The sequence below is a fragment of the Pelophylax lessonae genome, assembly GCF_965119305.1.
Source record: "Pelophylax lessonae genome assembly, chromosome: 7".
NCBI classification, from domain to species: Eukaryota; Metazoa; Chordata; class Amphibia; order Anura; family Ranidae; genus Pelophylax; species Pelophylax lessonae.
This window is the reverse complement of record NC_138774.1, coordinates 254382983-254398340: the sequence shown is the minus strand read 5'-3', so window position 1 is coordinate 254398340 and position 15358 is coordinate 254382983. Positions and strand designations below refer to the sequence as shown.

Sequence of the window (15358 nt, the reverse complement as noted above, 5' to 3'; positions counted from 1 at the left end):
GTAGACTCTCTCCAAGGGTTTATATCACACTGTTACTCCTTATTATTGGGCTTCTTTTTGGAACAGCAACCCCTGCGCATGGTTACCTCCTGGGAACAGGACGCTTGCTCTTTTGAGGAAGAGCAGTGGGAGGAGGCTCTTCAGGCTGTGCAGCTGAGCTCTCTGAATGTGGCACAGAGGTTGTCTCAACTGTATATACTTCACAGGGCTCACTATACTCCTGCACGACTGCATAGGATGGGCAGACGTGACTCCTCTCTATGTACCAGATGTATGAGGGACCATGGGGATTTGATACATCTTTTGTGGCGGTGCCCAAAGCTCCACACATACTGGAGGGAGGTGCTCCACACCTTGTCGAGCGTATTTGGAACCACATTGTCGGAGGATCCTAAACTGTGTTTGTTTGGCATCTTGGGAGAGGTCCAGGTCCCTGAAGTAACTAAACAGGCCATTTTGCAGGCCTTGTTCCAAGCCCGAAAGTTGATCTTAAGACACTGGATCTCCCCAAGCCCTCCAGCTATCAAGGAATGGATCACTCAGATGGGGGAGACGATTCGATTGGAGAAGTACATTTACCAACACAGAGGTAGCTCAGGCAAGTTTGAAAAGCTGTGGGCTCCCTGGCTGGCAGTGCCTGGTCTGGCGCCGGTGGATCTGGTGCTAGACAGGATGCTGGCGGGTGGGATGTGAATGCAAGAACGGTCTTATTGGTGGATTGTACTGCTGACCAGTGTGGGAGATGAGGGTCTATATATTTTGACACTGTGGGATGCTGACTGGTAGGGCAATGGGGGAGTTGCAATCCTTCTGTAATGTATTCTATTGCTGATTGGTTGCAGGATGTTCCTGACATTTGTATTACCTGTGTGCAATGAGGGGGCGTGCCTGCCCTGGACTCTGTTACTGTTTTGTTTTCTATGTACAAAGTTCAATAAAGTTCTTCTTGATAAAAAAAAAAAGAAGGTTGTGGTCTGTGGGGTAGGAGCTCAGACGGTTGTAGACTAAGTGATCTAAAAGTTTAGAGGTAACCAAGTGTAAGGAGATGGGTCCTAAGTTGTTCAGGCTGGTGGGGTCCAGTGATGGCTTTTTAAGTACTAGGGTAATCAGAGTACATTTTAGAGGGGGGGGGGGGGTACCAGTAGAGAGGGAGAGATTAAAGATGTGATTGAGGGAGCACAGGATAAACGAAGAGGGTGATCAAAAGTTGGGGTGTAGCTTGTTAACATTAATAGGGATGGTAAAATCATTAAAAATGAGAATGGGTATTTCAGAGGGGTGAAAATAGGGTAGCCAGGCAAAGAAGTCATCAAGAAAGCGTGACATCGGTCCAGGAGGCTAATAGATCACTGCAATTCTTAGAGAAATGGAAGAAAACAGACTAATACAGTGAGTCTCGAATAAAGAGAAGGATAGAGAGGGATGGGTGGGAAGGACTTGAAAGGTGCTCAGTGGGAATAGAAGCAAACCAACTTCACCTCCTTTCGGACAATTGGGTCTGCGTGAGTGAGTCCAGTGGAGGCCTCCATGAGAGAAGGGAGCGGAAGAGACAGAGTCTGACGCTTGAAGCCAGGATTCTATAAATGCAAGTAGGTTAAGGGAGTGGGAAACGAAAAGGCAAAAAGGTAATGAACAGAGGTGAGGTTATATTATGTGGAGGCTGACAAGGCTGGTAGGTTGTTAGCCAAAGCCCTTTATGCTAAGAATGGCTTGTCTTCTATTCCAAAGCTCAAACACCATGATGGTCACTTCATTCATCATCCTAAGGAAATCAATTGGCTATTTCGCTCATTTCTATGATGTGCTATAAAACTTGAACCCGAGCTCCCCTGATATGCCTTCTTGTCTAAGATTAGCACTTACACTGTGCATCCAACTATTCTGTTACCCCAGGTACAGGAACTGGAGCAATCATTTTCAAAAAAAGAACTCACCTCTGTGATCTCCTCTCCTAACATTTATAAAAATCCAGGTCCTGGCGGTTTTACCACAGGACTGCTATCATTTTTTTCAGAACCTACTTCTACCAATCCTGGTTGAAACATTTAATGCCATGTCACCGGCCTATACTTTTCCATGCCAGGCTCTTGAAGCCCACATTGCAGTGTTGCTCAGCCAGCAATTGTGGCAGCTACCGTTCTATTTCACTAACAAAAATTTCAGACATTCGGTTGTACTCAAAACTATCCCCGCTTGACCAGTTGTCAGTGAACGAGCGAATCAATAATGAGTTTTAGTACAGAAGATTTACAAATCAATCTTTCTTTCTTTCTTTCTTTCTTTCTTTCTTTCTTTCTTTCTTTCTTTCTTTCTTTCTTTCTTTCTTTCTTTCTTTCTTTCTTTCTTTCTTTCTTTCTTTCTTTCTAATGCCTTGTCAAATGTTCTCTGGGTATACAGGGATATGCCACCCTAAAAACTAGTAACTAAAACCTATGTTGCAGTCACTATGTTAAAGCGTAGCTCCACTTTTGTTGTGAAAAAAACATCCAAATTCCCCTCTGAGTGATCTATGTACATTGCAAAGATTATAAAAACCTTTGTTGCAGATTCCTACATTTTGTTATTCTGAAGAAATCTCTGTTTGTTCCTCTGTGCTGAGTGGGTCTAATGGGAGTAGTTTCCTAATTATCAGCTGTGCACCTGCAGAGCCTGCATCCCTTTAGACGTGATCCTATTGGGAGCATCTCACCAAAAATTACATTTTATTGCAGGGAATGTCTGAAATCTGACTTGTCTCTTAGGCAGACTTCTGGGAAAATCAGTGAGCCAATCACACAACCAGGGCATGTTCAGTACACATTCTGTGTACAGGACAACTCCAGTTAGCCATATTGTATTACATTTTCAGAAAATTACAGCAGCTGCAGATTGAAAAGGAAAGGTCATTTTTAATAACATTAAATTACAATATTACTTATGTTGAAATTGTATACGCTATATTATTTTTTCTTTATTTTTTATTTTTCTCTGCCCACAAAAGTGGAATTACCCTTTAATTCTAGTTGAGTATCTATGCTACCTGACTGTGATAGCTCTTACTGTAAATTATATTCTTATGTGCCCTTCTCTACCCATATGCAATTGTTGATTTTCCCATATGTACTCAATTGTCTCTATGATGTTAACTTTGAAAAATGTAATAAACAACATTCAACATAAACGAAGTATAAAAATATAACTCTCCATACATAAAGCATTACATGTAATAAACAGTTAACAGAGAACATTCATTGCAGATCCTAAACTAACTAAACATTGCAACATCTAACTGAATATACAGTACACAAAGAAATCACTTACAGACAGGTAATGTCTGTATTAAGGGTTTTTTAGGGTTAGGAAGAGGAACACTGAACACATGGACATGTGTTAGATGGAAGCAGGTTCTTCTCACCAGTTATGCAACTTTCTGGAGCCTCCTATGTATTTCCTCAACAAACTCAGTACTTACAGTATACCGTAAATGTCCATATGAATATATGACAGAACATTGGATATACAGTGCCTTGCGAAAGTATTTGGGCCCCCTTGAACTTTGCGACCTTTTGCCACATTTCAGGCTTCAAACATAAAGATATAAAACTGTAATTTTTTTGTAAAGAATCAACAACAAGTGGGACACAATCATGAAGTGGAACGAAATTTATTGGATATTTCAAACTTTTTTAACAAATAAAAAACTGAAAAATTGGGCGTGCAAAATTATTCAGTCCCCTTAAGTTAATACTTTGTAGCGCCACCTTTTGCTGCGATTACAGCTGTAAGTCGCTTGGGGTATGTCTCTATCAGTTTTGCACATCGAGAGACTGACATTTTTGCCCATTCCTCCTTGCAAAACAGCTCAAGCTCAGTGAGGTTGGATGGAGAGCGTTTGTGAACAGAAGTTTTCAGTTCTTTCCACAGATTCCCGATTGGATTCAGGTCTGGACTTTGACTTGGCCATTCTAACACCTGTATATGTTTATTTGTGAACCATTCCATTGTAGATTTTGCTTTATGTTTTGGATCATTGTCTTGTTGGAAGACAAATCTCTGTCCCAGTCTCAGTTCTTTTGCAGACTCCATCAGGATTTCTTCCAGAATGGTCCTGTATTTGGCTCCATCCATCTTCCCATTCATTTTAACCATCTTCCCTGTCCCTGCTGAAGAAAAGCAGGCCCACACCATGATGCTGCCACCACCATGTTTGACAGTGGGGATGGTGTGTTCAGGGTGATGAGCTGTGTTGCTTTTACGCCAAACATAATGTTTTTCATTGTTGCCAAAGAGTTTGATTTTGGTTTCATCTGACCAGAGCACCTTCTTCCACATGTTTGGTGTGTCTCCCAGGTGGTTGTGGCAAACTTTAAACTACACTTTTTATGGATATCTTTAAGAAATGGCTTTCTACTTGCCACTCTTCCATAAAGGCCAGATTTGTGCAGTATACGACTGATTGAAGTCTCCCACCTCAGCTGTAAATCTCTGCAGTTCATCCAGAGTGATCATGGGCCTCTTGGCTGCATCACTAATCAGTCTTCTCCTTGTATGAGCTAAAAGTTTAGAGGGATGGCCAGGTCTTCATAGATTTGCAGTGGTCTGATACTCCTTTCATTTCAATATCGCTTGCACGGTGCTCCTTGGGATGTTTAAAGCTTGGGAAATCTTTTTGTATCCAAATCCGGCTTTAAACTTCTCCACAACAGTATCTCGGACCTGCCTGACGTGTTCCTTGTTCTTCATGATACTCTCTGCGCTTTAAACGGACCTCTGAGACTATCACAGTGCAGGTGCATTTATACGGAGACTTGATTACACACTATTTATCATCATTAGTCATTTAGGTCAACATTGGATCATTCAGAGATCCTCACTGAACTTCTGGAGAGAGTTTGCTGCACTGAAAGTAAAGGGGCTGAATAATTTTGCACGCCCAATTTTTCAGTTTTTTATTTGTTAACAAATTTTGAAATATCCAATACATTTTGTTCCACTTCATGATTGTGTCCCACTTGTTGTTGATTCTTCACAAAAAATTACAGTTTTATATCTTTATGTTTGAAGCCTGAAATGTGGCAAAAGGTCGCAAAGTTCAAGGGGGCCAAATACTTTCGCAAGGCACTGTATAACCATATAAGGCCCTCTAATTCATAGTGCAAGTTACAAAGCAAAAAAACATAAGCAGAATGAAATCCACTGAAAATTAATTAGTAATATAATTACCTTTGTAGGCTTCTGGTTCCTGGGACAAAACTGTTCGTGTGTGGAACCCATGCAGTGGCTCCCTCATCTTTATCCTGACTGGACATGCAGATTGGTTAAGGACCTTGTCTTTCTCCTGGGATGGTATCTTGATGGCCTCTGCAGGACATGATAATATGGTAATAGTAATTGTATTCACTGAATAGATAATCACTGCTCTCTCCAATCAGTCATGGCATGGGGTAATGAGTAATGGTTCTTCAGAGCAATGTTGATGTAGCACTGCCCCCTAGGGGACTGCTGAGAATTACACTTTCTGGATTCCTCTGGGTTACCCTTACCAACTGATAGCAGACAAGCAGCATTGAAAGTCCTTGGCTTAGTCAATAATCAATCCAGGGGATGTTGGTTTTTGTGTTTTTATTTAGAACTGGGATAGGAGAAGAGAGGAGTGGGATACTCCAACTATGAACTATGCACAATCTTGAGGACAACTAACTGTAGTGTGCGGCAAGGCCGCTGCTTCACCTTGCCACTGAAGTGAAGATAGTTCAAAAGGTTTCTGTTTTAGTTAATCTCTTCAGGGTTCTAACTTGGCACCCCCTTTACTTCCACTGCCTGTGTGTGCTGACACCCGTCCACTAACTCTATCCACTGGAGTGGTCCCCTTCCTGGGCAGAACCCCTTGGCAAGCTTCCCTATACTCACGGACACTGTTTTTCCAGAGTTGCTCTGCCAGATTTCCTGGACCTCTGGATTCACCACCACACTCCTGGTCCACAAGGCCAACCGCCTGTGACCATCATCCACAGCAAACAGGAGGAGAGACAGCCGTCACCCTCCTCCTGGGACCTGGCTTCCCACCCAAAGACACCCTGCCATATGTGTCCTTGGCTTTTATAGCGTATCCCAGGAGGCACCGCTGTTTGCGCCAACCCACTGATATAGTCTCACAAAAGCCTGTGTGTCACTGGCTGGGTTTCCTCCACTGTCCAACAGGCCTCCCTATTGGATACAGTGGGGACACTCCCTCAGCCCAGATGAATCACACCCTGGACACATGCAACAGGCCTGACTAGGAATCCTGCTCCCTGATAAGCAGAAGAGCAACTAGGTTTTGCCTGCTACTCCCCTGATAAACAGGCAGAGCAAATATACACTACCTACCTACCTAGTACCTATCTAGGAGGGTGCTACGTTGACATAAACATACAAGCCAAGTGTATGTGTTTATGTATTCAGCAGAAAGATCTGGTGATAGCCTTGTCTTAGAAAATCATAGTGATCATTTACAAAAAGCTCAACTAGAGCAATCAAGTCTTTCCCCAGGGTTATTGAGGCAGGTGCTGACTTAAAAGGTTACAGGGGTATCTCTAAACAGTAGATACTTTCCTAATTCAAATGTATTCAGCTGGATTAAGTGTCATGTCTGCCTTAAAACAAAACTGATACATTACTGCTAACAACTTCAAAACACTAAATTGGTCATTTAAAAAAGTAAAAGCCTTCTCTGTGTACCTCTCTGGAATTGTTTTCAATTTATTACGAAGGCCTTTTAGGACTGAATTCCATTTCCATGCCATTTTCCTGACCAATGAGAGTGGTTTATTGGCCAATAAGGTGCCTTCATTGACAGTTTAATGGCAGATGCCTTTCTCTCCTTTTATGACCCTCCAGAGGCTTAAAGAGGTTGTAAACCCACTTCACAAACTTTTACCTATAGGTAAGCCTATATTAAGGCTTACCTATAGGTGCTATAAATATCTCCTAAACATGCACCATTTAGGAGATATTTACAGTGCATACTGCCGATGACGTCATCGGCGCATGCGCTCTGAAGGAACGGCCACCCGTGCCGCTCCTTCAGAGCCCAGTGCCGTGCGCGCGGGAGTGATGTTTTTGCGCCTCCAGCCAATCAGATGGCCGGAGGATGTGAACCAGGAAGCAGGACGGCCAGACATGTCGGCCGTCCTGTTGCTGAGGGGGCGGCTCGACGGGGGCTTCGTTTTAAGGTAAGTACTTCATAATGAGCTAGTATGCAATGCATACTAGCTCATTATGCCTTTCTCTTTACAGGGCTTTTTTTTTCTCGTTTTTTTTAAATGACTTTACTTCCTCTTTAAAAGACTATCATCAGGTGCACCAGTGCTGCTAAATAGCTCCAGTGATAGCCGGTAGAAAATGTTAGGACTGCCCCATCCATAATCCCTCCTACAAATCATCCTTTATCTCCTTTACAGTGCCTACCCAGTCAGTTTAGGCCTAGTATAGCTGCCATTAGTATACTCTGGCAGTATAGCCCCTTTGTTAGATTAATCTTTCTCTACGCTTACTGTTGCATCTGGGGGGTGTTACTCATGTTTATGCTGACCTGGATGCTCCCTGTCATTTTATGCTTAGCCTTTTGTGTTCGCTATCCTGTATGCTGAACAGTGTAATCACATTCGCCAATTTATGTGTATTAGTTTGGTTATGAATCTTACTGAATGACAATAGAGTAAGATTACCTTTGCTAAATGGCTTGTTACCTACTCTTTGATATAGCACAATTATTGGGTATTAGGAATTACTTTCAGTGTTTCTGTCAGGGATTAGATTTGGGTTTGTTCAAACTCACATTTCTCCAATTTGATATAAAGTCAGTTCTTCCTTAACCTTTCAAAGAGTGCAAACCTGCTTGTGATGCTGCTCCAAGTTATTAGAGAAGATGAGACTATCATCCAGATAAGTGATCACAAACAGGTCCAAGAGATCACAAGAAAGATAATTGATGAAGTGTTAGAAAGTTGTGGGGCGTTGCAAAGGCCAAAAGGCATAACCAAGGACTTAAAATGCCTATGTTTGGTTCTTTCATTTTTCTATTCATCTCCTTGACGAATGCGGACAAGGTTATATGCCCCTTGTAAGTCTAGTTTTGTAAAGACTTTGGGCAAGCGTAGTCTTCCCAACATTTCAGAGATTAAAGCAAGGGGATAACGATTTTTAATAGTGATCTTGTTCAAGTCTCTGTAGTCGATGCATGGACACAAGGTGGAATCTTTCTTCTTAACAATAAACTGGGCTGACCCTGCAGAAGAAGTGGAAGCTTGATGAAGCCCTTCTCTAAATTGTCATCAAGCCACTCCTTGAGCACCTCTAATTCAGGTTCTGACAGATGAAAAAGGCGACCAAAGGGTATTTCTGCCCCATGGAGCTGTTTAACAGGATAATCGTATGGGCAATGAGCAGGTACAGGTAATTGATCAGCATTCTTCTTATCACAGGCATCCTGGAACTCCTAATATTGTAGAGGCAGGTTTTCATGACTGCATGGTAACCACATCTACTTGTGACTCCTTGATCAGTGCAGAACTTGATCGACAAAGTTCCCTACAGTATTTCTCATAATGTACATAATGTAAAATCTATAGTCCATTCTCCCCAGTTGATGGGAGGGATTGTGATTGGAGAACCAAGCAATACACAGAATGACAGAGAATTTGGGTGACATTATCAGCTGAAAGCTGATGGTCTTTACGATGGTCAAGAGATGATGATGGCGAGTGAGAGAGATGATGGAGAGTTAGACTAATGGAGTTTATTTGTTCAGGCACAATCATATCAGTTGCAGCAATTGTTCGTCTAACTTTGTAAGGACGTTTACTGCATAATGACCAGAGTCCCCACAATATAGATATAAATTCTCTGAATGTCTTCTCTCTCTCCTGAATGGAAATGGATCTCTAAATAGCATCAACCTGCATAGGCTCGGGAGTGTTAGAACCTGGAGAAACTTTGAATACTTCTCAATAAATGGACAAGCAGAGAAATGCATGCCACCATTACTTCCTAACATTCCCAGACTCTTTTTCTTCCATTCTGTAAGTCTTTGATCAATTTTAATACATAATAGGATGAAGGCCTCAAGATCGTTAGAAGTCTGTACTGTGGCAAGCTCATCCTTTACCTGTTCAGAAAGCCCTTGGCGAAAATTACTTTTTTGTTCTGCAGGGCTCCAAGTGGTATCAATGTCTGAATTCACCTATGTACTTAGCAACAGAGCGTTTACCTTGCTGCAGACTATGCAACATTGCCTTGGTGCCTTGGTAGTAGCACAGCAGTTGGGATCCTCAAAAACCTGATTCATTGTGGCCAAAAAAGTCGAGAGTGGTTGAGGCTGATGCATGTGTGTGTTAGTATCATCTCAGTCCAGCAGTAGTCTCTGCAGAGTATAAATCTTTTTCTGTTGCCTTTCCACCTTGTTTTCTAGTTTGGCAACTTTCTCTTGGTAGATAAAACCAAATCCCTGCAGCTCAGCAATTTTCTGCCTAAGAGGAGTCGCAACTTTTGCTATAGTGGCCTCCATGTTTAGGCCAGATTATTCTGTTGCGATCAGGGGTCAGGCTTGAAGACCAGTTGCTATAGCAGTAGCGGGACTACCATTGACCAGCAGGATAGGTACACAGGCAGTCACCCTGGTGGATGATGCGGGCTCACCTGAGGTGCGAAGTCTAACTACTAACTTGTGTTCAGCAGAGCTCCTGATGGTGGCGATGGATTTCGCTGTGTGTTAGTACCAGGTCGTGGTTCTCAGGATTGCCCAACCAGGAGGTGAGCAAACTGGGGTCCAGTGAGCAGATAATCAGTTAAGAATCAAAAAAAAAGAAAGCATAGTCAATAAATAAGCTAAAGGTCAGTAACAAGTAGTTGCAGGTTGGGATCAGGCAGAAGCATAGTTGAGGAACAAGCCAAGGGTCGATAATGTGTGGTTGCAAAATATGGGCGGTAGCAGGAAAAACAAGAGTGAGATACCAGCTGAAGAGAGCACAACAATCTGGCAAACGGGAAGTGCAGAAGAATGGCTTAAATCAGGAAGTTCATAAGAGGAGCAAAGAGTTCAAGGTTCAAGACAAACAAGGTTCAAGGCAGGATCATCCAAGGAATTGTTCATGGAACTGTTCAGCATTCCAGATGGCTCGACAAGAAGAGACATTGTGTGAAAAGAATAGACCTGTATTTGGACTATCTACAGCGCGTGCTAAAATATCAATTAAATGTGTAAAATACTGTGCAAACAATATAAAACTATATATATAAAAAATATAAATATTATAAAAATATATATGATCCCAATGCCTGATTAATAGTGCGAATAATTGATTAAATATATAAAATAAATAAATAATGTGACATGTGAATCAATATTATGACACGAATTGCATATAACAAATATATATATTTAAAAGTTCATCAAATGATAATGAATCAACAAGTGACAGTGAAAGTTCCAATTTTTGGTTTTCTTCAGTGCAAAAGGATTTCTTCAGAAGTGGATTATAAAGTGAAGGTGCTCAGTGATGTTTTCCACAATTATTGTGACTTTTCTTAAAAGTGCAGGTGCTGGTTTCGATTATCCTGTGGTATGTAAAAGGTGGGTGACTTACCAGATGTAATGGGTCTCATATATCGTATGATATTGAGACCAATCACGCTTGTAGGCCCTCAGGGCCATGGTAGGTCCCCTTGTGGTGCCTCCTGGATATGCAGGTTATGGTTCCTCCTCACCGTTCCACGTGTCAGCATACAGTAGATGGGTAAAAGGGATAAAAAAAAAGCTCCAGATAGTGTGATAAAGTTTAAAAGGTTTTATTTTCCATAAAAGCAGTTTTCCAATTAAAAGGTCAGCAATAATGAGTTAAGGGTCCCCGTGACATAAATGTACAACCATGCAGAGTGGCGAGCGGAGGTAATTCCGGCTTGCGCTCCAGTGTAGGTCACGTAATGTGTTCCACGTGCTGACGCATTTCGTCACATCCGGTGACGTTTTCGCCACTCTGCATGGTTGTACATTTATGTCACGGGGACCCTTAACCCATCATTGCCGACCTTTTAATTGGAAAACTGCTTTTATGGAAAATAAAACCTTTTAAACTTTATCACACTATCTGGATCTTTTTTTATCCCTTTTACCCATCTACTGTATGCTGATATGTGAAACGGTGAGAAGGAACCATAACCTGCATATCCAGGAGGCACAACAAGGTGACCTACCATGGCCCTGAGGGCCTACAAGCGTGATTGGTCTCAATATCATACGATATATGAGACCCATTACATCTGGTAAGTCACCCACCTTTTACATACCACAGGATAATCGAAACCAGCACCTGCACTTTTAAGAAAAGTCACAATAATTGTGGAAAATATCACTGAGCACCTTCACTTTATAATCCACTTCTGAAGAAATTCTTTTTCACTGAAGAAAACCAAAAATTGGAACTTTCACTGTCACTTGTTGATTCATTATCATTTGATGAACTTTTAATTATATATATTTATTTGTTATATGCAATTCATGTCACAATATTAATTCACATGTCACATTATTTATTTATTTTATATATTTAATTAATTATTTGCACAATATCAATCAAGCATTGGGATCATATATATTTTTATAATATTTATATTTTTTATATATATAATTTTATATTGTTTGCACAGTATTTTGCACATTTAATTGATATTTTAGCACGCGCTGTAGATAGTCCAAATACAGGTCTATTCTTTTCACACAATTTTTACTACTGCTGCTGCTGCTTTTTATTATCTTTATATTTACTAGTACACTTTCTTTAAGTGTTACTTTACACCCAAGAAGAGACATTGCCTGACACAGCCGAGGTTCTGGGTTCAAACCCAGTCCCTGATAGTTTCATTGTGTTTTAATTGCTGTCAGAGGAACTGAGGCCTTTGAGAAGGTTGAGGAAAAGAACAGAAGACCCCTCTTTACCAGCGACCTCATGCAGGGGCTCATCTGGAATACCTCTGTTTGGAGTGACAGTAACCTAGATAATGAACGGGAAGAAGTGAACAATGGACCCTGCTGCAGCTTTTGAATAGTGCCAAGAGCACAGAGATCTGTGTAACTCCTAATGTGCTGGGAAATGGATGGACTGAAGAACATATTCAGCAAGCAGTAGTGACTTTAGTTCCAGATCAGCAAGTGTTTTACACATATTTTTTACATATTAACAAACAAAAGAGAACAAACATCCACAAAAAAAAAAACTTGTTCCAATATGTAGCAACCATTGCAAAATGAAAATTACCATCACGTCACAATCAGTAAATCAATTAAGTCTCCCACCAGTCTCCAGTCAGGGAGATCATCCGCACTAATGGGGGCTACATATGGAGAGGATAACCAAGAGGATCAAATCTTATTCAATTTATTTGATCAGTCCTATGCTTATAAGTAAGTCACTCTCCACCCAGCACAGCATTCAACACCACGCACCATTAGACACAAATGGAAAAAAATGTAGGATCAGGAGTCAATTGAATTGAACAAAGTTCAGACAAAATGCAAAATATACAGTATGTAGCACCCTCCTAGGTAGGTTCTAGGAAAAAGCATGTTGTGGCCCTGTCTGCTTATCAGGGGGGCCTGATCAGTTAGCTTATCTGTCACGTGTTTCCAGGTGTGGCCTGTTGATTCTCAAGAATACAGCGGTGGCTGCAGCATAAAGTGGCCATGGAATATGACTATTAAGGATGATCGAACTTTTGAAAAGTTTGGTTCGGCCAGAACATCCGAACTTCCCGAAAGTTCGGCCCGGATTTTAGAACCCCATTGAAATCAATGGGACCTGAACTTCGGTAATCAAAAAACACCATTTTTAAGCCCTAAAACCCAATAAATGCCCCTAAAAAGTGCCTAGGGTTCTAGGTCATGCCCCATTAACTATTAATCACACAAAAAAAGTTCTTAAAAATTGTCATTTTTGATAAAAAAGCCAATTATTGAAAAAAAAAGAGAGAGATTTTTTGATTTTGACTTTGGATTTAGTATCTGGGGGGTCTAAAATGTGTGCATGTGAAGTTTCAGCTCTGTAGCATGTCCAGAACCATGAAAAAAAAAGATAATTTTTCAGTAGAACAGGGATGTGGGACCCTCCTTTAACACCTATATGATCTTTTTTTTCTGGTTCTGGACATGCTACAGAGCTGAAACTTCACAGGTACACCTTTTAGACCCCCCAGACACAAAATCACACAAAAAAACGTTCTTAAAAATTGTCATTTTTTATAAAAAAAGCCAATTATTGAAAAAATTAAAAAAAAAAAGAGATTTTTTGATTTTTACTTTGGATTTCGTATCTGGGGGGTCTAAAAGGTGTACATGTGAAGTTTCAGCTCTGTAGCATGTCCAGAACCATAAAAAAAGATTGTTTGTATTAGAACACTTTAAACACAGGAATATGGCTTCGCTGCCGGTTTAATATTAATAGCAGGCATTTTTTGGGGTTCTTTGCAGTCAGGAAAAACATCTGAACTTATGTATAGTGGTACTGTGCACAAGTTCAGATGTTTTGCCTGCCTCCAAAAACCCCCAAAAAATGGCAGCAAAAACACACCTGGGCATTTTTTTTTGGAGGCTAGCGTTTTTTTTTGTCATTTTTTGGGGTTCTTTGCAGTCAGGAAAAACATCTGAACTTGTGTATAGTGGTACTGTGCACAAGTTCTGATGTTTTGCCTGCCTCCAAAAACCCCCAAAAAATGGCAGCGAAAACACACCTGGGCATTTTTTTTTTTTTTTGACGCTAGCGTTTTTTTGGCATTTTTTTGTGTTCTTTTGAGGCAGGCAAAACATCTGAACTTGTGTATAGTGGTGTATATACACAAATACATATATTTATATACACACCTAGACATATATAGGTGTGATAGTAGCAGAAATATATGCTTGCGCTAATGAAATCATTTACACTAATATATTTCTGCTACTATCACACCTATATATGTCTAGGTGTGTATAAACATATAAGTATGTGTGTATATATACCACTATAGACAAGTTCAGATGTTTTGCCTGCCTCAAAAGAACCCAAAAAAATGCCAAAAAAAACGATAGCGACAAAAAAAAAAAGCCCAGGTGTGTTTTTGCTGCCATTTTTTGGGGGTTTTTGGAGGCAGGCAAAACATCAGAACTTGTCCACAGTACCACTATACACAAGTTCAGATGTTTTTCCTGACTGCAAAGAACCCCAAAAAATGCCTGCTATTAATATTAAACCGGCAGCGAAGCCATATTCCTGTGTTTAAAGTGTTCTAATACAAACAATCTTTTTTTTATGGTTCTAGACATGCTACAGAGCTGAAACTTCACATGTACAGCTTTTAGACCCCCCAGATACGAAATCCAAAGTAAAAATTAAAAAATCTCTTTTTTTTTTTTTCAATAATTGTCTTTTTTATCAAAAATTACAATTTTTCAGAACTTTTTTTGTGTGATTTTGTGTCTGGGGGGTCTAAAAGGTGTTCCTGTGAAGTTTCAGCTCTGTAGCATGTCCAGAACCATAAAAAAAAAAAAGATTGTTTGTATTAGAACACTTTAAACACAGGAATATGGCTTAGCTGCTGGTTTAATATTAATAGCAGGCATTTTTTGGGGTTCTTTGCAGTCAGGAAAAACATCTGAACTTGTGTATAGTGGTACTGTGCACAAGTTCTGATGTTTTGCCTGACATCAAACATGTCCTCAAAAAAGCACTGACAGTGGCAGCCCCTGCAGCATAAAAAATGCTTGGCTGGTGAGAAGCCATATTCCTGAACTGAAGTTCAGAGAAATGATCGTTTCTCTATAGCGGTCACCCTGCTATGGAGGGGTTTTGTCACCCTTCCATAGCAGTCACTGTCAGTTAACCCTACACTACACTACGGTCCCCTGACACTTAATACTTTCCCTACAGAAACTAAATTTTTGAAGCTAACTAAAGTGTAAAAGGAGCACTCTAACTACACTAGATATCCCTTTCCTCACACTAAAAATAGCTAAATGACACTTTGTAGCAGATTAGAACAGAACAGCATTCCACTCTCTTTCATGTCCAGTACAAGAATGCTAGGAATTTGGCGGGGGCGATCTTATATACTGGGGGGCGTATTCACTAATGATTGGTCTAGGGACCCCCTAGTCACTCCAATCACATTCCTAGCATTCTCCTCCCCCTCAATTGGCTTTTGCTAATGGTTCTGGTCCAATCATGGGCTTTTAAAGCCCATTTCCTGAAGCATTGCATTTTGGGCGGTTCTGGTTGCCGAATTCCGAACTTTTTGGGCAAAAAGTTCGGAATTCGGCCGAACCTCGAACAGCCAATGTTCGGGTCGAACCGATGGTCGACCCGAACCGTTC

General features: G+C 40.8%; 1 protein-coding gene across 3 annotated transcripts in view; it reads left to right on the top strand.

Moving 5' to 3' along the window:
• Positions 1-15358, top strand: part of WDR38 (WD repeat domain 38) — a 1427946-nt gene that overhangs the window by 1153044 nt on the left and 259544 nt on the right. For all 3 annotated transcript variants that reach the window (XM_082264625.1, XM_082264623.1, XM_082264624.1), the window contains one exon: positions 5211-5360. In XM_082264625.1, coding sequence (XP_082120751.1) covers positions 5211-5360 — 150 coding nt within the window. The remainder of the gene's footprint in view (positions 1-5210; positions 5361-15358) is intronic.